General features: G+C 34.8%; 1 protein-coding gene and 2 long non-coding RNA genes across 8 annotated transcripts; all 3 read right to left on the bottom strand.

The window, feature by feature from the left end:
• Nucleotides 1-247: 247 nt before the first annotated feature.
• On the bottom strand, nucleotides 248-10,720 carry LOC107839448. 5 transcript variants are annotated; one of them, XM_016682932.2, is made up of 5 exons: nucleotides 10,293-10,720; nucleotides 9,697-9,842; nucleotides 9,519-9,609; nucleotides 2,363-2,492; nucleotides 248-1,660 (listed from the first exon to the last, which is right to left on the bottom strand). In XM_016682932.2, the coding sequence occupies exons 4-5, from the start codon at nucleotides 2,474-2,476 to the stop codon at nucleotides 533-535; spliced, it is 1,242 nt and encodes a 413-aa protein (XP_016538418.1). In that variant the 5' UTR covers nucleotides 2,477-2,492; nucleotides 9,519-9,609; nucleotides 9,697-9,842; nucleotides 10,293-10,720; the 3' UTR covers nucleotides 248-532. The 5 variants fall into 5 exon arrangements, with proteins under 5 accessions (XP_016538418.1, XP_016538417.1, XP_047250536.1 ...); XM_016682931.2 differs by having other exon boundaries at nucleotides 2,363-2,487; nucleotides 10,293-10,719; XM_047394580.1 differs by having other exon boundaries at nucleotides 2,363-2,487; nucleotides 10,349-10,719.
• Nucleotides 10,721-11,355: 635 nt separating this feature from the next.
• On the bottom strand, nucleotides 11,356-19,300 carry LOC107839445. The gene is made up of 3 exons (XR_001665077.2): nucleotides 19,057-19,300; nucleotides 16,256-16,439; nucleotides 11,356-16,115 (listed from the first exon to the last, which is right to left on the bottom strand). It is a non-coding gene; the product is annotated as an uncharacterized LOC107839445 (long non-coding RNA).
• A 1,900-nt stretch (nucleotides 19,301-21,200) lies between these two features.
• LOC107839446 lies at nucleotides 21,201-24,404 on the bottom strand. 2 transcript variants are annotated; one of them, XR_001665078.2, is made up of 3 exons: nucleotides 24,076-24,404; nucleotides 23,054-23,192; nucleotides 21,201-22,486 (listed from the first exon to the last, which is right to left on the bottom strand). It is a non-coding gene; the product is annotated as an uncharacterized LOC107839446 (long non-coding RNA). The 2 variants fall into 2 exon arrangements; XR_001665079.2 differs by having other exon boundaries at nucleotides 21,202-22,486; nucleotides 23,054-23,187; nucleotides 24,076-24,396.
• Between the last annotated feature and the right edge of the window lie 1,222 nt (nucleotides 24,405-25,626).

Below are 25,626 nucleotides of genomic sequence, written 5' to 3'. Positions count from 1 at the left end.
TGATCATAGTCCAACCTCCAACGTAGAGGAGATATTTACCTGAACCTCCTGACATCCATAATTGATAATTGAAAATAACAACCACACAATTGTCGACGTTTTGTTCATTCATCAAAGAGCAACTCAAATATGCTGCTGCTACTACTACAGAGCTAACAAGGGCTCTCTTGCAATCCAGGTACAGGATGGAAATTGCCTAGTTTATTTGATGTAGTAGTAGTAGAAAGAAACTTACAGGAAATCATAATTAAAAACTTGCAAACACACCAAAAATATATTAAAATAGGTGAGGGAGAAAACATTCAAACTCATATGCAAATGAAATAAACGGCAATCCAGAACATGTCTATTAAACCCGCTAAGCCATTCAAAGTACTTATCCCACCATCCAAGTCGGACAAATTAAAAGAAAAAAAAAAAGGGAAGATGTTTCACTTCCACACTGAACACAGCAGAAGCAGCAAATTTAAGGAGTTTTGATGAAACTAACAGGTTTTTAACTCGACAGCAACAGAAAATACCACCAACGGCACTACTCATTCAGATGATGTAACGTAGCGAGGCTGTTTGTGTAGGGGATGAACCTTGTCGGAGGAGTTAGTTGTCCCGGAGTCATAAGAGTCTCAACCCTCTGCCCAATCAGGTGATAAAGATATATCCTTTCAGTTGTGTAGATCACCACCATGTCATCACCACTGTTAATACAAGGTAGTACGCGGCACGACACGGTACCATTGTTAACAATGGGATTTTCCTCTAATGCTCGACAAGACCTCTTGTGTCCAAGATTTATGCATTCACTGCGCCTCAGGCTCATATCCATTCCTCCATAGATATCTACTATAAAAACATCCCCACACTCATTATAAGCAGTTACATAGCTTAGCTCATCTTCTATCTGAGTCAAGGCACCAGATCTCCCGCGTGGAATAGGCACATGTAGAACTGCTGTGATCTCATTTTTCACATCAAATGCAAGCACACCATTTGATGTTGTATTCCAGTATGCCACTCCCTTCATATAAAATCCCCCACCTATAACAATTGCATCTTCTAACTCTAGACATTCTGAAGAAGAGCACTTCCAAGAATTTGATTCAGAAGAATAAACCTCAACGAGGACCCCTGGCTGACCCAGAAGAGGGACTGCAGCGACAATGTGAAAGTAAGCCTCGATGTTGCCATGAGGATCAAAAGCAAGAACCACAGCTGGATCAGATCCATGATAACCTTGATGAGGAGGGATAAGTTTCCAGTTCTCAGTTACTGGATTGCAGATATAATACTCCTCCTGCCCCTGACAAAGGAGCAATCCGCTGCTAGAACTTAGAAGTTTGACCCTTTCAGGCAAGAAATCAAGTGAAGGACTGGGCACCCCATTCGAAGGATGATCAAGAGACAAAAATTTAGGATCAGATTGTAAATCCGCATCCACATTTTGATAAAAATACCCTGACAGCCTCCGGAATGAAGTGGCCTGCAGGTAAGACAACAATGGGCTAGCTATCCAATTATTCCAGTCTTTGGACACGGCCCGAAACTTCATTAATGATTTCGCTGGAAGGAAGGGCATAACATATTTCTTAGCCACATCCTTGATCTTCATGTCCTCTTTTCTGAGGTAGTCAGCTGGTAAATCAGATTCTTTATTCTCTGCCAGCTGCAATCACAGACAAAAGAGGTATTGTAATCAGATAAGATCGAATAAGACTATAAAGCTAGGATTAGGAGCTTGGACAGACACTAAACGCAAGAGATATCTACGTATCAATCATGGCTCAAACTCATATTAGTAGGTGTCAGTCGCATGAAACATTTGTATCTACTCCACTCTATTTAGGTTGGGCACTTTCAACAAGTTCACTTACAAAGGCTCATTTAGAAAGTGTATTCAGCAACGTCTCTCCAAAACATAAAAAAAAAAAAAAAATGGAAAGACGAACGCGAGTAGTAGTATCAAAAAGTGCAAGATCTGAAGAAGCAGCTCAGCAAAATAGGGGAGTTCAGATTGCCATAATTACATCAAGAAAATAACAAAAGATGATCTTGGAATGAGATGTGCTCAAATGAAGCGAAAGGAATACTAATCTTCGTACACCCGAGTAATTGCTGTTGGTTTAACCTGGATGCATATGAATATTGCAGAAGTATCGATCAGAAGAAGAAATGACCATCCCATAATAAAAAGGTTATCCGAAACAGCTCTCTACCTCACAAAGGTAGGGGAAGGTCTGCGGTACACTCTACCCTCCCTAGACCCCACTTAAAGCTATGATGTTGTACCACAATAAAAAATTTCCAGTATAGTCTTCATAAAAAACGAATAGCAATACTCTAAAAAAGGAGAGGAAGAAAATGATACCTTGTAAATTCCACTACCGTGCTGTTCAATCCTGGGAGATAATTCCTCAGCATTAGTAATGTTGTCTTTCACAAATTCATCAGAGCTACTCATGTTGTTCTTCCAAGATTTCATTTATTTTTTTGCTGCACTAAAAGCACGGTGTTAGCAACAATAAAAAATTTAAAGTATAACACCCTCAATTATACTCATAAACAGTCAAAAGTGTTTAGCATGCGAGAAATTAGGATCTCATAGAAGGAACATCTATGAACAGATAAGGTACATTCTACTCCATAGATCATTAATCATAAGAATCAAAAGGAAAGACATTCACTATACTGAAATTCATAGATTTTGAAATGTCAATCTCCCAATTACCAATTAGTAGATATCACTTTGGTAACTGTAGTTCAAAGAAATCAAAATATCGACAATCAACAAATTTCACTAGACTGGAAATCAAGAAATCATAGATTTGAAATGAAGATCTAAAATTAATTAAGAGTTTTGAAACAAAGAATCAAAAGATAATTAAATAAACCATTCATACATCAAACATATCATAAATCTTACTGAAATTCAGGATTCATATACATACATACATATATATATATGTATATATGTATGTATATATAGATACATATATATATATATATACATACATATATACATATATATAGATATAGATATAGATATATGCATATATATATATATATTTTAACCTAAATATTCTCACACAACAATTGAAACAGATAAACGTCAAAAGGAACAAATAAAGAGTTAATCACTTTTCATGACAAATCTAAAGAAAATCGTAAAGAGGAAAATTTAGTGCTTTTAACGAATACTGGTAATTAAATAATATTAGAAAATTAAGGAAAGAACTCACAACGCCAACGTTGAGTTGCCGGAAAACCAAGGAGAAGGGAGAAAAGCGATTGTAAAACCCTAAGGGCGATGATAGAACTGTGCGCAGAGGGAGGAAGGTGGAGAGAGTCCAAGATTGCAGTAATTTGACAAAGAGTTTTAGTTTGAATAAAGGAAATAATGTTAGGCGATAAATACAAGGAAAAAAAGATGATATAAGGAGAATAATTACGACATTTCCTTGGCTTACACGATCTTTAAGGCAAAATAATTCTTCTAACTTTCATCGCACGTAGAGCTGTCAAAACAAATTAGCCCATCCTAACTCAACTTAACTATGCAGGCCAAGCAATTCAATGGGATAAGGCGGACCAACCCTTCATGTTGAAGAACCTTAAAATGGCCAATCAAGCCAAGCCCTAAAAGGCCCACGGGTTGGGGTGGAATAGTCCTTCATTTTTTTTCAATCTAAATTTGAACTTAAATGTATGTCAATTAATTGACATTTATAACATATAATTATATGAAAGTACATAATTCAACCGCAACTTATAGTAAATCACTAAATCTAACACCAAGTCACCAACACATCTACAAGCATATATGAATTTGTTGATAAAATTGTTTTAATTAATATTTTCATCTGCATGTATATGCAAATTTAATTAGTTAAACATTATCAAACCACATATAAAAAACTAATAATATTTAATTCACTTAAAAGATATTACCACTTTGAATTTGGATGAAGTTGTGCAACAAATTTGAGCAGAAACAAGTGTTTGAATACTTCATGATGGATGCACACCTTCAATACTTCATGATGGATGCACAAATTTTGAGCAAAAACAAGTGTTTGAATACTACACGAGTAAAGTATTTTGTAAGATATTAAGAATTATTAGTTAATTACTATTCCTAGTTTTTACTTCTTTTGGGGGCAATATTCTTTGAATTTTTTAATTCAAAATTAAATATCTTTTGTAAACAGGCCGGCCTCGGTCCAACTTCTGTCAAGCCTCCAAGAACAGCCGAGACTTGGGATAGCTTTAAAAGCATTAGTTTTAAACGGACTTAAAAATCATAACCCAAACAATCCCTAGCAAGGGATTGAGCTGGGCTGGCCTTAAGGGCGAAGCCCTCTTTTTAATAATTGTGGTGTTTGGGCCAACTTTTGTGCACCCCGACTCAGTGTTGTAAAAGGCGCTCGCAACGTCACCAATGGCGAATGGCGAGGCAAGGCATAGTTGCCTCTTGTCGTTGTGGCGCTGCGACATCCAAAAGGCAACACCTTTGCGAGAAAGGCGAGACGGCGAGACGGCGAAGCGACAAAGGCGTCGACTTTTAAATTTTTTTAAAGAAATTAGGGTTTTAGGGTAAAAAGCTAAGTTTAGGACTTATTTTCCCATTTTGGCTTTACCAACTTACTCGATTGGCGACTGCGGCTGCTACTATCTACAATCTCACAAGTCCGACTTTGACTCCGACGACCAGCGGCAACTACTACTCCGGTGACTCTAGCTACTTCGGAAGTATTGATTTTTTTTTCTTCTTCTTCTTAATCCGGCAACTCCAGCTACTCGATTGGTCTACTGATTTTTTTCCTCTTTCCTCTTTTTCTCTTCTTCTATTTTTCTTCCTCTGTAACAGTACTACAGTGTTACACTGTCACTGTAACCGACAAACAATAACTGCATATGTATTTATGTAAAAAAAAATTAAAATACTTGTTAAATTTTTTTAGTACTTCTAGATTTTTAGTATCTATCTACTATCTATTTTTAGTCCATGACTTGAAATATTTCCTAATATATTAGTACTATTGAACTTTTGATAATTTATATATTATTTTAATTTTTTTGTATTAATTGTCGCCGCACTTTCAAAAGGTGATCACCTCGCCGCGTGGCGAGGCGGGGCCTTGTTGCCTCTTGTCGCCTTTCGCCGTCCAAAACACTACCGACTGGTACCACGGGATGCCGGCCACGTCCCACCAACAACACGTACTAGGTAACTCTATCCACCAAGGCTAGGATATATGGAAAGAAATCACCTAGTATCTTTTTGTCTCGTTGGAATTTAAACCTGAGACCTCATGGTTCACACCCAAACTACTAAACCACACCCTTGGTGCCGAGGAGTGTGAAAAAACCGATTCAATTGATAAACCAAACCGAAAGCAATATTATTGGTTTATTCTCGGGCTATTGGGTTAACGGTCTTTTAACGGTTTGGTAAGTTTTTTTATTAGGTTATCGGTTAAGTTTCTGATTTTAAGGTTTTAGTTAATAGTTAAACCGATAACCCAATAAAATTATAATTTTATTCATAACTAACAATAATGGCTTTCGGTTTTAAATACATACCTTATTTTCTTTTATATTTTATAGTTGTTTTCTTAATTCTTGTAATTTGTGAGCAGAGACGGAGCCAGGATTTCAACGAAAGGGGTTCCATATTCAAAGAAAACTTAGGATTTCAACTAATGGGATTCTATATTCAAAGAAAACTTAGTCGAAGGGGTTCAACACCTACTATAACCAAATAAAAAATAATTTTAATCATGTATAAATAATATATTTTTCCATCGAAGAGGGTTCAGTTGAACCCCCGAACAGAAGGCTGGCTCCGCCCATGTTTGTGTGGATTTTACACATGAAGTTAGTGTAGAACAAATGAAAATAAGAGAAAGTGCAAAAAAAATCAGGGGAGTATTTTCTTATCGGTTAAACTGAACACCGAACCGATAAAGGCCAAAAATTGATTAACCAAAAACCATTAATGAATATCTTATTAGTTCGGTTATCGGTTTAATGTGTTTACAAATCGAAAACCGATAAACCGAACCGATACTACACACAACCGAACCAATATGCACCCCTATGGTGTAGGGCCAAACCCATTTTGACAACTCTAATCCCAATTAACTACGAAAGTCCTCCCATTTGACTTGTACCGGAAAGAAAACAGTATTTTTTTTCTTTCTTTAAATATTCAACAATAACAAACCCAGTGTATTCCCACAAAGTGGGGTCTGGGGAGAGTAAACTGTACACAGTCCATACCGCTACCTCCAAAGTATTTGAAAAGTCTTTTAATGCTACCCTTATAGCATTAATACCCAAGAAGTATGGTGCAGAAGAACTGAAGGACTTCAGACCAATAAGTCTGATTGGTGGAGTTTACAAAATTATAGCCAAGCTCAATACGAAAAGATTAAAAACTGCCATGGGAGGTTTGAAAGATGAGCATCAAATGGCTTTCCTGAAAGGAAGACAAATAACGGATGCAACACTGTTGGCCAATGAATTAGTGGACAGTAGGGTGAAGCCAATCAATTGGTCATTCCTCCTAAAAACTTTGAGAGATATGGGCTTTGGAAACAACTAGATCAACTGGATCAAATTCTGCATATCTACTGTGAAATTCTCTTATTATCAATGGCAGTTCAGAAGGTTTCTTTCGGTCACATAGAGGTTTGAGGCAAGGTGACCCATGTCACCTTTCCTGTTTATCTTAGCAATGGAAGGCCTTAACTCTAAGATCTGAAAAGCAAGGGAGAATGGATGGATAAAAGGATTCCCTGCAAATGTCAGAAGGGAAAATAATATGGAAATCTCACATCTGCTATGCGCAGATGATTCCTTGGTATTTTGTAAAGCTGAAGTAACTCAGGTCAGACACTTAGGGCTATTTTAAATATTTTTTAGGGCATTTCAGGACTCCATGTCAATTGGCATAAGAGTTGTTTATAGCCAGTTAACGAAGCTACTAATATGGAGATACTTGCTGTCAATTAAGGGTGCCAAGTAGCATCCCTTCCAACTAAATATCTGGGGTTGCCTCTTGGTGCTAAGAATAAAAAGGTGGAAGTATGGAGTGAAGTGTTGGAAAGAAGTGAGAGAAAGCTGACAAGGTGGAAAAGTCAATATCTATATGTAGGAGGCAGACTAACAATTATTAAATCAGTAATGGATGCTCTCCCCACTTACATGATGAGTCTGTTCCCAATTCCAAGAAGCATAGAGAAGAAAATTAACAAACTTAGGAGAGTCTTCTTATGGCAGGGAGAGATAAAGAGAAACTTGGGTACAATTTAGTCAAATGGGATGTGGTAACTCTCAACAAAATCCAGGGTGGTATTGGGGTAAAGAAGTTGAGTTTGCAGAATGTGAGTTTGTTGAAGAAGTGGCTTTGGAGGCTCTGTAATGAAGACTCGTCTTTATGGAGAAGATTCATCTCCCAGAAGTATGGTCTCCAAAACAACTGGTGCACTAACGAAGTAGCTGGAACTTTTGGGTGCTCTGTTTGGAAAACTATCAGAAGACTATGGCCTCTTTTCAACTCCAATTTGTCATTCAAGATTGGAGATGGGGTTAAAACTAGTTTCTGGAATGAAAACTTGATAGGAAACAGGAACCTGAAAACTTTATTCCCGAATCTTTACACTATAAGCACGCAACAGATGGCTACAGTGGCACAGATGTGGAGCCCTCAAGGTTGGGACCTGACTTTTAGGAGGGCTCTAAATGACTGGGAGATCAGTATAGTAGCCGGGCTGGGAGATCAGTAGAGTAGCCGGGCTCTTGCAGGTGTTGAATGTATCTCCAGGTGTCTCAGATGGGCCTGACAGTCAAATATGGAAGTTGCACAACAAAGGGATTTTCACTGTGAAATCTTGTTACTGGAAATGAACTCTAACCAAACAATGGGAATGGAGTGGCCATGGAAACTAATCTGGAAGACCAAAGTCCCTCATAAGGTGGCTTGCTTCACATGGTTGGTGATCAGAAAAGCATGATTAACCCATGAAGTGGTACAAAGAAGAGGTATACAGATTTGCTCAAAGTATTATATGTGCGAAAAAGAGGCAGAGTTGAACAACCACTTATTTCTTCAATGCAAAACAGTTGTAAATCTGTGGGACATGTTCTTATGTATACTTGGGGTTAGTGGGTAGTGCCCAGAACTACTTCAGACATGTTGAAACTATGGGAAGGAATGGGTAGAAGAAGAAGATCAAAAGAGGACTGGTGGAAATGAATTCCATCCTGCATCCGGTGGTCACTTTAGATGGAAAGGAATGAAAGATCCCATGATGGACAAGCTAGCAGCATACAGAAGATCAAGATGAAAAGTCTGAGTTTGCTATATTTTTGGTGTAAACAAGATAATCGTGGGGGAGGTAGAAAGTCTAGTGGATTTCATAGGACATTTGTAAAGTTGTTTTTTTTTTGAGTTTTGTTTCTGCATGATACCCCCAGGGGGTTCTAAATCTCACCACATCAGGCTTATCTGATGAGTTTTTTGGTGTGAATACAAAGTTACCTTTATCAAAAAATTTCATACACAAGATAATTTATACTATTAGGGGTCGTTTTGTCTGGAAATTGTTATCCCGGGATAACTAATACCGGGATTAGTTATCCCGGGATTAGCCGGGATAACTTATCCCACCGTGTATATGGGATAAGTTATCCCATCACTATGGGGAAAATGGTGGGATAACATGGATTAATCCCTCCAACCAAACAAGAGAATAAAGTCATCTTTTATTTTATCCCGGGATAACTTATCCCTTGGCCTCAAACCAAACGACCACTTGATAACATAATCAAGTTAAAAAATAATCATTAGGGCAAAAGCGTGGATTGACATCCGAAAAGATAAAATAATACAGAAAGCACAATTATCATGTGCCATATCGAGCATACTAACATGAATTATTGATGGCCATACTTAAATCTCTTTATCATTTAACCAGTCTGAAGTTAAAGCCTAATATTATTAATTAGTGGATCTTAATTCCTATTTACCCACTGTAATGAATCGTGATATTATTCGAATTATCAAACTAACAATCCCATCATAATGATGCATTTTTCTTCTCTGATATGCTATTTGGGTCGATGGACTATTTGAAACGATCTCTCTACCCTTGCAAGGCGGGAGTAAGGCTTTGCACTCTCTATCATCCTAAATTCCACTTGATAGATTACACCACGTATGTCGTTATTGTTATTAAAGGTGAGAGATATGTTTTAAATTGCTCCTCTTTTACTGTTAAAAAGTGATATAACTATATGAGGCGGAAAATTGATTGGTCCACCGTAAACTCCAAATTAAAAGCTGAATATGACTAATAGATTAAAAATCACAATCAAACCGAACCAGGAGAGAGATATAAACATTCAAGATAATATCACGGATGTGATTAGGTGAACCATTCTTTCTTTCTAATATTTCCAATTAATATGTCTGGACTAAGCTAATTAAAAAAGTAACAAGGTGGGAAGCCAATCCATACCTGATACTATAGTGACGGGACCTCGAACTTCAGGTAAATTTTGCTTCGTATAGTGCCGCACAAGATACTCAATTAGCAGCGACTTCCCAACCTATAATAGCACAATCCATAAGAAGATCAAATCTAAAACACGTTCGCACCTAAACAAATCTGTAAATGACAAACATGTGATATCAACCTTGGGAGGTCCTTGCACTACAATTACAGATGGAGCTGGCTCTCCAGTGGCCCGATAAACTGTTGGGAAATGAGCCTCTTCTGCTCCTTCTCTGTAGCTTGTGCTTGCCATTTCTTTGCTTTCACTGTGGAATTAAATGCAAATGCCTACAAACCATCATATACAACATAATATAAGTGAAAATCCACAAAGTAAAAAGTTAAATCCCGAAAATATCCATGAAAGGCCAAGGGGCTTTTATACCCTTTAATTTTAGAACATTCTTTTAACATTGTTGTAGGTACAGAGGTTGCTTATTCATGTCTTAATTTTTGTACAAGTTATACAACGTTTGGTAGCTCGTTAGGAAGTAGATTATTCATGGATAAAATGAATACAACGTTTGGCTTACAATTTAGAAACTCACATAACTCTCTCTCTCTATATATATATATATATGTATATAAATATATAAGTTATGAGGAAATTGGCATATTATCTTATGCGGGATAGAAAACAGAATAGTTAAATAACAACATAATTCTAACTAGGTATCAAACATACCTTACTATTCAATTAGCAATACTAAGAAGAGAATAATAAAAGAATAGGAGTACCTTAGGTTTATGTTGCTTCTTTTTCATATTGAACTTGGAGTTTTTCTTGGCAGTACCTGTGAGATTTGTGCGACAGTTCTCCGTCCATAGCCATGACAAAAAGGCAAAAAAAGATAGTTGGGAGTATCGGCACGGAAGAAGAAAACACTCCCTGTACTTGAGTTCCTTTTTTGGCAGATACTTGTTTAAAAAGTTAAGATCTATCCTCTTAAAATTTATATATATATATATAAATTTTAAGAGTATCGGCACGGAAGAATAAAACACTCCCTGTACTTGAGTTCCTTTTTTGGCAGAATTCCCTAAACTTGTTTAAAAAGTTAAGATCTATCCTCTTAAAATTTATATATATATTCTTTTCGTTAATAAATACTAAGTATAAATTTTTAAGTTTAAAATTATTTTTATATTTCAAAAATAGCACGTGATTTTTAAAAAATTAACTCATCCATTATTATTTTAAAAAATAGTTCGGTTTTCCTTTTTTTTTAAAAAAAGGGTTCGATTTAGGTTTTAATCAAAAGAAAAGAATAAAACAAATAAAAGTTAATTATATAATATAATATCAGTAAAAAATGTGCACGGAAAAATATAAGCAATTCAAGAATATCTTCAATGTCATCAAGTCCCCTTCAATTGTGTATGAATTTCTATTTATAAAACTTTATTAAATTCTTTCCAGGAACCCCACCCAGTAAATCCGCCCCTGCATGAGATTAATTGGTGCCCACAAAAGGAGAAAAAATATTCCTAGAATGATGTAAGGGTGAGCTTCCCTCTCCCACAAACAGCAAGGACCCCTCTCGCTCACTCTCACTCACTCTAATCCTGAGATCCATAGTTGAAAATTACAAACACGCGACAGTAAACGTTTTGGTCATAACAGAGAGCAACCCAAATTTGCTACAACAGAGCTGACAAGGGCTCTCTGCGACCAGGTACAGGACGGAAATTGCCATGTTTATTTGATGTAGTAGTAAGTAGCATAAAGAAACTCACATGAAAAAAAACTACATAGTTTATTCCCACAAATTAGTAGAAAGAAACTCACTGAAAACCATAATTAAATACTCGCAACCACACCAAAAATATATTAAAATGGGTGACGGAGAAAACATTCAAACTAATATGCAAATGAAATAAATGGCAATCCAAAACATGTCTATTACAACCGCTAAGTCATTCAAAGTACTTATCCCGCCATCCAAGGCAAACAAATTTTTTTAAAAAGGAAGATGTGTTTTAGTTCCACACTGAACACAGCAGAAGCAGCAAATTTAAGGAAGTTTTGATGAAACTAAGAGGTTTTTGACTCGACGGCAACAGAAATACCACCAACGGCACTAATCCTTCAGCTCATGTAACGGAGCGAGGCTGTTTGTTTAGGCAATGAATCTTCTGGCAGGATTTAGTTGTCCTGGAATCATAACAGTCTCAACCCTCTGCCCAATCAGGTGACAAAGATATATCCTTTCAATTGTGTAGATCACCACCATGTCATCACCTCTGTTAAGACAAGGTAGTACGCTGCAAGACACAGTACTGTTGTTAACAACGGGATTTTCCTCTAATACTCTACAAGACTTCTTGTGTCCAAGATTTATGCATTCACTGTGCTTCAGGCTCATGTCCATTCCTCCATAGATATCTACTATAAAAACATCCCCACACTCATTATAAGCAGTTACATAGCTTAGCTCATCTTCTATCCGAGTCAAGCACCATATCTCCCACGTGGAATAGGCACATGTAGAACTGCTGTGATCTCATTTTTCACATCAAATGCAAGCACATCATTTGATGTTGTATTCCAGTATGCCACTCCCTTCATATAGAATCCCCCACCTATAACAATTGAAACTTCTAACTCTAGGCAAGTCTGAAGAAGAGCACTTCCAAGAATTTGACTGGGAAGAGTAATTCTCAAAGAGGACATCTGGCTGACCGAGAAGAGGGACTGCAGCGACAATACTAGTACTTGGACTCCAGTGTATGCATGAGTCTACTGTATTGTGCATATAAATACACTGTTGATGTACAATGCATTTAATGATCAATATAAAAACCTTTCACTTCTACACAACATCAGATTTTCCCATGAGGACTATCCTCCCCGGATCCCACTTAAGGAGTTACACCGGGTATGATATTGTTGTACCACAATTAAAAAGTCTCAGTATAGTCTTCATATAAAACGAATAACAATACTCTAAAAAAAGGAGAGGAAGAAAATGATACCTTGGAAATCCCACTGTCTTGTTGTTCAATCATTGGAGAAAATTCCTCAGCATCAGTTATGTAGTTATTCACAAATTCATCAGAGTTGTCGGTCATGTCGTCCTTCCAGGATTTCATTAATTTTTTCCGGTACTAAAAGCACGGTGTTAGTGGCAATAGAAAATTTAAAAATATAACACCCTCAACGTATACTTATTAACAGTCAAAGCAAATACACAACCTAATCTACTCTGTTGAAGTGCTTTAGTATGCGAGAAATTAGGATCTCATAGAAGGAGCAGATGATGTACAGTCTACTCCATAGATCACTAATCATCAAAATCAAAAGGAAAGGCATTCTTATATTGAAAACCGTAGATTTTGAAATGTCAATCTCCCAATCACCGATTAACAGAGACTACCTTGGTAAATGTAGTTCAAAAAAAACAAAATATCGACAATCAACAAATTTCACTATAGAAATCATAGATTTGAAATGTGAATCTCCAATAAAGGAGGAGTTTTGGAACAAAGAATTAAAAGGCAATTAAATAGATCATTCAAACATCAAATGTTTCATAAATCTTAGTGAAACTCATGGTTCATATATGTATATTTCTATGTCAATTTTAACGTGAATATTCCCACACAACAATTTTAACAGAAAACTATCAAACGAAACAAATTAAGAGTTAATCACTTTTCATTACAAATCTAACGAAAATCATAAAGAGAGAAATTTAGAGTTTTTAACGAATACTAGTAATTAAGTAATAAGAAAACTAAGGAAAAAACTTACAATTCCACGTTGAGTTGCCAAAAATTCAAGAAAAAGGGGGGAAAAGTGGTTGTAAAACCCTAACGGCAATAAGAGAACTGTCTGCATAGTGAAGAGTGGAGAGAGTCCAAGATTGCAACAATTTGGCAAAGATTTTTAGCTTAAATAAAGAAAATAATGTTTGATTCTTTGTCGATATATACAAGGAAAAAAGACTGACATAAGAAGGATAATTTCGACATTTCCTTGGCTTACATGATCTTAAGTCAAAAAATTTCTTCTAACTTTCATCCCATAAAATGCTGTCAAAACGGATCAACTCAGTCTAACTCAACTTAGCTATGCATGCCAAGGAATTCGATGGGATGGGGCGAGCCGGCCCTTCAGGTTGAAAAGCCTTAAAATGGCTAGCCAAACCAAGCACTAAAGGCCCGCGGGTAAGGGTGAAATAGCCCTTCATTTTTCAATCTAAAACCCCAGCCCAATCCTTTCCTTTGTTATGGATTGTTTTGGTTATGATTTTTAAGTCCGTTTAAAAGTGATGCTTTTAAAGCTATCCCAAGTGAGTTCGCTGCTCTTGGAGGCTTGACCAAAGTTGGGCCAAGGTCGGCCCAGGAGCAAAAGAACTATTTAATTTGAATTAAAAAATTCAAAAAATACTGCCAAAAAAAGAAGTAACAACTATGAATAGTAATTACCGAATAAATCTTAATATCTTACACAATACTTTACTTATTTAGTGTTAAATCCTAATCACCAAGTATATAAGTTCCATTGATTGTGATTGATGTGAACTTAAATTTAAAATAACATTGTGGAAAAAGAAGTAAAACTAGGAATAGTGATTACCGAATTAAGTCTTAGCATCTTACACAATACTCTACTCATTTAGTGTTAAATTACTATTACTACAATCCAAATCAACAACTATAGAAGTTGTATCCATCACGAAAATGTTCAAACACGCGTTTCTGCTCAGAACTTGTTGCACAACTTCTTCCAAATTCAAAGTGTTAATTTCTTTAAGTGAATTTATATATCAATAGATTATGTAGTTTGCTAATGTTTAACTAATCAAATTTGCATATAAAAGCGGATGAAGATGTTAACTAAAACAATTTCATCAACAGATTCAACTATGCTTGTAGATGTGTTGGTGACTTGGTGTTGGAAAGTTGCTCGGACTCTTCATTTTTAATGCCACACCCGTGTCGGATTCTCCAAAAATACACAACTTTTGGAGAATCCAACACACACCCATTGACATTTTTGAAGAGTCCGAACAACATAGGGATTTGCTATAAGTTGCCACTGAATTATGTACTTCCATATAATCATATGTTATAAATGTTAATTAATTGGCATGCATTTAAGTTCAAATTTAGACTGAAAAAATGAAAGGCTAGTCTACCCCAACCCACGGTCCTTTTAGACCTTGACTTGGCTAGCCATTTTAAGGCTCTTCAACATGAAAAACCGGTCCGCCCAATCCCATCGAATTCCTTGGCCTACATAGCTAAGTTGAGTTAGGTTGGGCTGATCCATTTTGACAGGTCTACATGAGATGAAAGTTTGGAAAAAAATTTGACTTAAGATCGTGGAAGCCAAGGAAATATCGAAATTATCCTCCTTATATCAGTTTTTTTTTCCTTGTATATATCGTCAAAGAAGCAAACATTATTTCCTTTATTCAAACTAAAAATCTTTGCCAAATTACTGCAATCTTGGACTCTCTCCACTCTCCTCTACGTGCAAAGTTCTCTCATCGCCATTAGGGTTTTACAATCGCATTTACCCTTTTTTCTTGGTTTTCCGACAACTCAACGTGGACATTGTGCGTTCTTTCCTTAATTTTCTAAAACCAGAGTTTGTTAAGAACTCTAAATTTTCCTCTTTATGATTTTCGTTAGATTTGTCATGAAAAGTGATTAAATCTTAATTTGTTCCTTTGGATGGTTATCTGTTTCAATTGTTGTATGGGAGTATTCACGTTAAAATTGACCACGAAATATATATATGAACCGTGAGTTGCACTAAGATTTATGAAACATTTGATGTGTGAATGATTTATTTAATTGTCTTTTGATTATTTGTTTAAAAACTCCTGCTTTATTGGATATCTACACTTCAAAACTATGATTTCTATAGTGAATTTAATTGTCGATATTTTCATTTCTTCGAACTACATTTAGCAAGGTGATATCTATTAATCAGTGATTGGGAGATTGACATTTAAAAATCGATGATTTTCAATATAGTGGATGTCTTTCCTTTTGATTCTGATGATTAGTGATCTTATGGAGTAGAATGTACCTCATCGGCTTCTTCTATGAGATCCTAATTTCTCGCATACTAAAGCACTTCATCAGAGTAGATCAGGCTATGTTTCTTTAGACTGTTAATAAGGATACTTTAAGGGTGTTATACTTTAAATTTTCTATTATCACTAACACCGTGCTTTTAGTGCAGGAAATAAATAAATGAAATCTTGGAAGGACGACATGACTGGCAGCTCTGATGAATTTGTGAATGACAACATAACTGATGCTGAAGAATTTTCTCCAACGATTGAACAACAACGCAATGGGATTTACAAGGTATCATTTTCTCCTGTCCTTTTCTAAAGTATTGTTATTCGTTTTATATGAAAACTATACTGGAATTTCTTAATTGTGGTACAACATCATACCCACTGTAATTCCTTAAGTGAGGTTCGAGGAAGATAGTGTACCTCAGGACCGCTCCCCTACCTTTGTGCGGTAGAGAGATTGTTTCCAGGAAACCTTTGTATTGTGGTATATGGTTATTTCTTCTTCTGATCGATACTTCTGCAATATTCAAACACATCTAGGTTACACCAACAACAATTACTGGGTGGAGGAAAATTACAATTCATTTCGCTTCATTTGAGCTAATCTCATTTCAAGATCAACCTATAAAGAAGATCAAATCTAAAACCCATTCTTACCTGAATAAAGCTGTAAATGACAAACATGTGATATCAACCTTGGGAGGTCCCTTCCCTACAATTACATTTTGAGCTGGCTCTCTGGTGGACCGATCAATTATTGGGAAATGAACCTCTTCTGCTCCTTCTCTGTAGCTTGTGCTTGCCATTTCTTTGCTTTCACCGTGGAATTAAATGCAAATGCCTACAAATCATCATATACTATATAATATAAGTGGAAATCCACACAGTAAAAAAGTTCAATCACCAAAATATCCATGAAAAGCTGAGGGGCTTTTATACCACTTGATCTTAGAATATTCTTTTAACATTGTTGTACTAACATGTAACGTACACTATACAAATCAATGTTTTACCCTCCAAAAGTCGAAACAAATCTATTTCTATCATAATAAATACATATACTTGAACAGTTGCACATAAATTTAACCTATTTTAGTACATGTCATTATCCTACTCTCCCAGGAACTTGAACAGTTGCACATTCAATGAACGCAATTAATCCGAGTACAAATGAAAAGACATTGTCAATTATGTTGAATGAACATCAATTAAAAAGGTGCCGACGCTACAATATATAACAAAAAAGTAGAAATTGCTTGCCATGAAGGTCCAGTTTATAAGGCCCATAGCCATAGTTTTGGTGAATACTAGGTTGTTAAAGTAGGAGTACTAATGCCTCCCTATTTCTTCATTCTTGCCACACTTGGAATGACTGGAGTTGGATTTAGGAGCTGGGGTTTTGTTGGAGAAGAAAAAGATCCTCCACATAATTTGCATTTTTATTTTCGACAACCGTGGTGTCTGGGGATTTGCAAGATGGTTTTCCTGTATAAAAAAAATTGCAAGATGGTTTTGTAGCTTTTGTTAGCTCTTGGGATTAATATCATTTAATACATTGCTTATTTTTCCATTTTACTAATGAAATACGGTCTTTCGGGAACATCCTCCCTACCTCGTAGGATAAAGTCCGCGTACACTTTATCTTCTCCACACCTAACATTTAAGATTACATTGGGAACATTGTTATTGTTGTTGTATTAGACGTAATACTATATAGCATGTTTGAAATGCTTCGACTTCAATTAAGAATGGATCAGGTAGGAAGACATTCAACTTGGTCACAAATCTATTAGAGCTTTGCTATATAAACCTATATATTTATATATATATACATACATACATACAAATATATATGTGTGTGTGTATCTCCCTCTGCTTCTATTTGTTTGATCACCTTTCTTTTTTAGTCCGTTTCAAAATAAATTACCTTTTTTCTTTTAACCAAGCTCTTTAATTCAAATTTTTCATGTGTCATGTTTAAGACCACAAGATTAAAGGGCATTTTGGTACATTTGACATATCTTTAATTTAAGACCACACGATTCAAAAATCTTCTTTATTTTCTTTAACTCCATGTCAAATCAAAACTCAAAAGAGGTCAATCAATTTGAAACGAAGGGAATATATATTTTTATCATGTAATTGAACTTACAAATTGTAATTCTTGTTGCAGGATTTGGAATAATACAACAACTGGCAATAATGATACTCACTGCCACCATAAGCAGAATCATACCAAGGTATCATCTTGAACATGAAAAACAAAAGAGATTTAGAGGCTCTTTGCAGATATGACCCAATTTTGCTGCAAGTAGAAGGCGCTTTTCAGGAAAGAAGCCACTAGAAGTCCAAGTCTCCTTCTAGGACCAAATCTCGCATGAAGGTTGTTGTTTAAGTCTAGAGCGATATCAATCAAGATAGCCTTTATAATCATGTTATGCAGAGCCCTTTTCTACTCTATCGATTATGCATCCCATGTACTTATATTAATCATACAAGTTGTATCTTTTGTAATTTGAGGTAATTTCTAGATTCCAACCAAACCAAATCATTCTTAAATGGTCTTCCGTTATACTAGGAAACAAAATCCTTATTCTTCGATTATCATCAGTGACTTGACATAGATCTCAAATCACTAAAGAATTCAAGAAATAAATCCGTAAGTCCAACTTTAAGTAAACCAATTTGGCCTGCAAATATATAAAAGCCAACATAAACAAGATGTTGTAACCATGATTATTTCTGAACTTCCCTAGCAGATTACTCAAATGGAGACCGCCAGTAAATTCAAGTGAACATAGCTTACTGCTATATAAGTAGCATTTGTTAATTAAGAAAAATCATATTATTAATACATATGTGTGCAATGGAGGATTTCTTTTGTTTTCTGTTTATCTACTTTCTTCCCAATTTTTTCTTGATAATGTGATAGATAGATGTAGCGAAGAAAAAGTTAAACGGATAGATTGTTGTGAAGTGAAGAGATGGAACAAAATTTGGTGCATAGACAAATACAGTGGCATACACAAAATTTTTATAAAACGGCTTCCAGCTTTAAAAAAAGGAAACAAATGGCAAATTACTGTAACAACATTTTTTTATAGTAAAAACAATCAAATCTTATTAACTTGCGATTTTCAGATCGGAAAGGATATTCGTGAAGATATACTCTCTTCATTGCAATATGGCCATTTAAATTTAATACAACTTTTGGTTTACAATTTAAAAACTCCCATAACTAATAGTATATATATACATACACATATAAGTTATGAGGAAATTAATTTATTATCTTACGTGGGTTAGCTAATACTTGCACAACTAATACCTGCAAAACTCTAACAAGTAACAAGCTACCAAACACACCTTACTATTCAATTATCAATATTAAACACATAATTATCAACCAAAGCATGATGTAAAACAGTTAGAAGAGAATAATAAAAGAATATGAGTACCTTAGGATTATGTTTACTGTTTTCGTCGCAAACATCCTCCTTTTCTTACCGGAATTGGATTTTTTGTTGGCGGTAGGACCCACCGACTGCTCTCCATCCATAGCCATGGCAGAAAGAATCAAAGATAATTAGGCGTTATGCGTTTACAAACAGAAGCCCTACAAAATGAGTTGCGAGTATCGGCGGAGAAAACATGGGGGGGAAGAAAAAGAAAATATTTGCAACACCCTCGGCCGTTTGCATCTATTTAAGGTGTTTTTAAGTTAAAATAAATTTTAAGTACACGTTTGATTATCACAGCCTAAATATTTTAGAATTATATTTGATCATCATATAAATTGAAATTATTTTTTATTTAGTGTGAAAAATATAGGAATGAGAAAATTTATTTTTATATTTTTATGATCAAACATCATTTTTAAAATAATTTTTAAAAAAAATTATGGTCAAACGAGACCTAAATACTTTTAAAATATTTGAATAAAATAAAAAATAATTAAGATAAAAATATAAAAATAAAGCAAAAGCAATAAGTTAGATTTACTAGGAGGGTGTTTGAATTTAATTATTTTTAAGTATTTTTTGTGTTTAACAAAGACAAAATAAATATTTACTTTATTTAGATTTTTAAAAAAAAAAAGTCAAAACTTGATAGCTAAATTTAGCTTACAATCACTTCAAATAACTCAATCCACACATCCCAAACTTATGTTATGGCTATAAGCAGTGACGAAGCAGTTGAAGGAGGTTATACATATAATATATATATATATATATATAAAATAATTTTAATCGTATATAAATAATGTAATTTTTCATCGAAGTAGATTCGAATAACCCCTGATATATGTTAGATCCGCTACTGGCTATAAGCTCATTCAAATATCTAATTTTTTTAACGAACGAAAAACAAAAGGTCATCATATCCTTCATCTCTTTTTATTATGCTTAATACAGATGCAGCTTTTATTTCTAATTTAGAAATGACTAATATAGCAGGAGTATTTAGAAATTCAAATGGTGAAAGGTTATTAGGATTTAGTAGTAAGGTTCTTTAGCCCCAACCCCTTAGAGACGGAACTTTAGGCTTTACTTTTGGGTTTGAATGTTGCAATTCAACACTTTTTTACACCATTGCAAATTAATGTGGACTGCCTTTCAATTGTTCAAGCTCTATCTGATGTATCATCGGATGATTCACCCTTAATGTCTGATTGCAGGAGCCCGATGCTTAAACTAGGTAATCTACTACTGGAACATGTGTACAGAGAACAAAATAAGTTGGCTCATGCACTGGCACAGATGAATGCTACCACTACTATACAACTATTTTGGGAACCACCTGCATCCGCAAAGGATATTTTGAGAGCTGATACAAATAGAGACTTGAGTTGCCGAAGAGTCAGAATAGATACATCTGACCAAATTTTGTTTAATACTACTAATCCTAATTGTCAGATTGTAAATGCTAGTGCTAGATGCGCTGTTACTACTGTTGGTGCTTGTACAGTTGGCTTGCCAACATACAATTTTCGTACATTGAAGTATATATATATTATATCCCAGTTACCAAAAAAAAAAAAGAACAGGTGATTACATAATTATCTTTTTCATTAATAAATTTAATTTTAAAAATTTTAACAATGATTTTTAAATTTCAAAAATAGTAAGTGGCTTCAAACGATTAACTCATCCATTTTCTTTGCTTCTCCCCATCCAATTCATATCCGTTCCATTAAATAAATAATTCAATATCTTTATGACTGAACAGTGTAGGAATTGAATTTTTTTTCATTTGAGTCAGGTATGAAAGGGTAAAAAAATTGAATGCGATATTTTTCAAAGTAATGGTTGGTACTAAAATATCAATTTTGGTTTTCTTTTAAAGTCATTAAATATTAGTCTATTAACAAAAAGTGCAAGCATCATTTATTGAACATAAAGGTATATATGTATCATTTTTTTGGATCAAAGAAATTTTTATGCACTATATTTTAAAACGAGTAGTAAATTCACTCAAAATAATTTTAAGTGTGTATTATTGTGCACAAAAGAACAGTACACAAGTAATGTACAATTATGGCAGGCAAACAAACACTCCCAAGAGTTTTTTCTGATCCTTCATTGGTGATGCTTCCATACAACAACATGCCTAAGCGTAATGCCACAAAGTTGGTTGTTTTGGTCAACAGAGACCCAAATTTGCTACTACAGAGCTAACCAGGGCTCTTTGCGTCCAGATACATGATGAGAATTCCTTGTTTATTTGATATAATAGTAGTAGAAAGTACCTAACAGAAAACCATAACTAATTGAAACTCACAATCACGCCAAAATATATTATAAATGAGGGGCGGAGTAAATGTTCAAACTACTACACTGCAAATGAAATAATGGCAATCCAAAACATGGTCTATTTACCAACGACTAAGCTATTCAAAGTACTCATTTTATGATCCAAGTCAAACAAACAAAAAATCATGAAAGTTGTTCAATTCCAAAGAAGCAGCAGCAGATCTAGGAGAGAGTGTATGCTTCAATAGGAAACACAAGAAAGGTTGTGTACTTGACAGTAACCGAAAGTATCATCAGCGGCACTAATCCCTCAGCTCATCATGTAACGTAACGAGACTGTTTACGTAGGGTATGAATCTTTGCTGAGGATTTAGTTGTCCTGGACTATTAAGAATCTCAACCTTCACATCAAATGCTAGCACATCATTTGATGTTGTATTCCAGTATGCCACTCCCTTCATGTAAAGTCCCCCACCTATAACAGTTGTATCTTCTAACTCTAGACAGTCTGAAGAGGAGCACTTCCAAGAATTTGATTGAGAAGAGTAAATCTCAAAGAAGACGACTGGCTGACCGAGAAGAGGGACTGCAGCGACAATGTGATAATAGGATTCAATATTACCCTGAGGATCAAATGCAAGAACAACGGTGGATCAGATCCATGATAATATTGATGCGGAGGGATAGTTTTCCAGTCTTTGGTTACAGGATTACAAACATAATAGTTCTCCTGCCCCTGACAAAGTAGCAACCCGCTGCTAGAACTTAGAACTTTGACACTTTCAGGCAAGAAACGAAGGGAAGGACTAGGGACTCCAGTCGAATAACAGTCCAGAGACAAAAATTTAGGATGGGATTGATAAATCCCATCCAAGGTTTGATAGAAGTAGCCTGAAAGTTTCTGGAACGAAGTACTTTGCTGATATGATAGTAATGGACTAACAATCCAATGATTCCATTCATTGGACACTGCCCGAAACTTCACTAATTATTTAGCTGGAAGGAGGGGCAATACATGTTTCTTAGCCACATCCTTGATCTTCCAGTCCTCTCTTCTAATGTAGTCTGCAGGTAGTGCATGTAATTCATCCCATTCATACGGACAAGCAACAGTCTTAAAGTCGCCTTCTGGAATCTGCAATCCAAGACAAAAGAGGTATATTAGTCAGATTCAAGAGACACATACAAGCAATTATGGCTCAAGCTCATACTAATTGGTGTCAGCCACATTAAACATTTGTTATTTGTATCTGCTCCTTTCTATTTAGGCTGCGCATTTTCAACAAATTCACTTACAAAAGCCCATTTAAAAAGTGCATTTATCAGTGGTTCTCAAAAAGTTAATTAAACAATGGAAAGACAACAAGAGAAGAGCAGTATCAGGAAATGCAAGAACTGAGAAGCAGCTTCCCAGCAAAATAGAGGAGTTCAGATTGCCCATAACGTCATGAAAAACAAAAAAAATAAAAAAATGGTCTCGAAATGAGATGAGTCCAATAAAGAGTTGCTTTAATTTCATCCATCCCAATAGTTGTTGTTTGTGTAACCTTAGATACGTTTGAATATTGCAGAACTGTAACCTGATAGCATTTGTCATGGAATAAATTATGAGGAAAAACTAACACAACTACGGCTATCGATCAGAAGAAAAAAGGACTACACCCTAAGAAGTACTGTAAAAAGGAGAGAAAGAAAACACTACCTCGAAAATCTCACACGTCATCATCCTTCATTTCATCAGAGCTATCCATTCATCAGAGCTATTAATCATGCCATTATCCGATTCACCAGAGCTATCAGCCATGTCGTCCTCCCAAGATTCCATTTAGATTTTTTCTGCACTAAAAACAACATGTTATTGACTGGAAAATTGAAAGCATAACACCCTAAAAGAATAATTATGAAAAAAACAGAGCCTAATCACTCTAAGAAATTAGAATCTCACATGAGGTACATTCTATAGATCACTAATCATTAGAATCAAAAGAAGAAAAGACATTTCACCTAAGGGTGTTCAAGAATTAATATATACCTACGGGAGGTAGTTCGTAACCGATATTTTTTTTATAGTTTTCTACATATATTAAATATAATTTTTTGAAAACAGCTTCTTTACTTCATCTGAGCCCGTACACTTACCCTGCTCAGACCCCACTTTGTGGAAATACACGAGTATATTGTTGTTGTTGTTGATTAAAAATAATTTTTCGACAAAGGGTGTAAAATTGACCACCCTTCACTATATGTGGCTACGATACTGCATTTCACTATACTGAAATTAAGTCATAGATTTTGAAATGTAAATCTCCCGAATCACCAATTAGCAGATCATCTCCTTGATAACTCGAGTTTGGAAAAAACAAAATATCAACAATCAAGAAATCATAGAGTTTGAAGTGCAAAGAAAGGAATTCTGAAAGAAAGAATCAAAAGGCAATGAAATAAGTCAATCACACAGTGAACATATCATAAACCTTAGTAAAAAATGTCACGGTTCACATATATACACACACAAAAAAAAATCTTGGTCCATTGTAAAGTAGGTGAAATATTCCCATACAACCACTCCTACATAATCATAATACAAAACAGATTAGTCAAGTAACCTAGAATATTTTTCTGTGAAAGTCTAGAAAGATGGTTTCGAAACAAAAAAAATATATATTTAGAATTTTGAATGATCACTAGTAATCAAACACTAGAATAATTAAAGAAAGAACTCACAATGCACAGGTTGAGTTGCCGGAAAATCAAGAACGGGGAAAAAGCGGTTGCAGAAATCTCAACAGCGACGAGAGAACCGTATGTGGAAAGGAGTGACTTGAAGATTATTTTGCAGTAACGTAGGGAAAAGAGTTTTAGTTTGAATAAAAGAAAGAATGTTTGTTTATTTTTTGGCTGTATATAAGGAAGTTAATATATAATTAATAAGTCAGATGTAACTTTCATCCCAAGTAACTGACGAAGTCCTTCCTGACTTGTATAACTTGTAAGCAAGAAAATTATACACTATTAATTAAATTACTTAATAGTCAAGTTAAAAAAAAAAAAATCATTGATGCAAAAGTGTGGATTAATATATCAAAAAATAAAAGGATAAAGATTGAGTACAAAAAACTGTTGACGAACGTAATCAAACCTCTCAATGACCAACCAGTCCGATGATGCATCTACTCTTATAGGCAAAACATAATTTTCAATTTCCTTCTAAAAATATAGTACAGAGTAATTATAAAAGGAAACCAAATAGTTGTTGTTAATCAATATTGTCACCCTTTAAGACCGTGGATGTGCAATTGATCCATAAAAGTAAGATATGATTTTTGTTCCCTTAGGAAAAGATATGTTTCGACTTTATCATCTGTTGACATATCATTTTGTATCTATTTTATCTTTTTTATGAAATATTATTAATTTTTTAATATTTAGATGACCATAATAATTAATTAGGAGTAATATAGTAAAATTACGATTGAAGTAGTTGAAACAGACCCGTCATAAATGTCTATTTTACCTTTTTATTAAATATTATTAATTTTTTAATACGTAAATGACTTATAATAATTAATTAGGGGTGATACAGTAAAATTACGGTTGAAGCAGGCAACACAAGCAGGCATGTCGACCTCGTACCTGCTTGAGCTGCTTAACTCCCTCTTATTATCCTTTCTATCAAATATTATTAATTTTTTAATATTTAGATGACAATTATAATTAATTAGGAATGATATAGCAAAATTATTAATTTTTTAATATTTAGATGACCATCATAATTAATTAGGAGTGATATAGTAAAATTACGATAGAAGTAGCTGAAGTAGACATGATATAAATGTCTATTTTACTTTTTTTATTAAATATTATTAATTTTTTAATATGTAAATGATTTATAATAATTAATTAAGAGTGATACAGTAAAATTACGACTCAAACAGCTGAAACAAGCATCACAAGCAGGCATGTTGACCTCGTGCCTGCTTAAGCTACTTAACTCGCTCTTATAATACAAGAGAAAGAGAAAGAGAATATACTTATTCTGGGATCTAATTAAAATAATGAATATCAGTAACAACAACAACAGTCCCAGTGTATTCTCACAAAGTGAGGTCTGACAACAACAGTCCCAGTGTATTCTCACAAAGTGAGGTCTGGAGAGGATAAAATGTAAGCAATTCATACCGCTACCTCCGAAAAAGTAGAGAGGTTGTTTCCGATAGACCCCCGGCTCAAGATAGAGAATAGTACACCAAGGTCGTAATGAAACATGAAACAGGA

Source organism: Capsicum annuum, chromosome 8 (genome assembly GCF_002878395.1).
Source record: "Capsicum annuum cultivar UCD-10X-F1 chromosome 8, UCD10Xv1.1, whole genome shotgun sequence".
Classification (NCBI taxonomy): Eukaryota; Viridiplantae; Streptophyta; class Magnoliopsida; order Solanales; family Solanaceae; genus Capsicum; species Capsicum annuum.
Note: the sequence above shows the minus strand (reverse complement) of the source record. Positions and strands in the feature narration are given on the sequence as shown.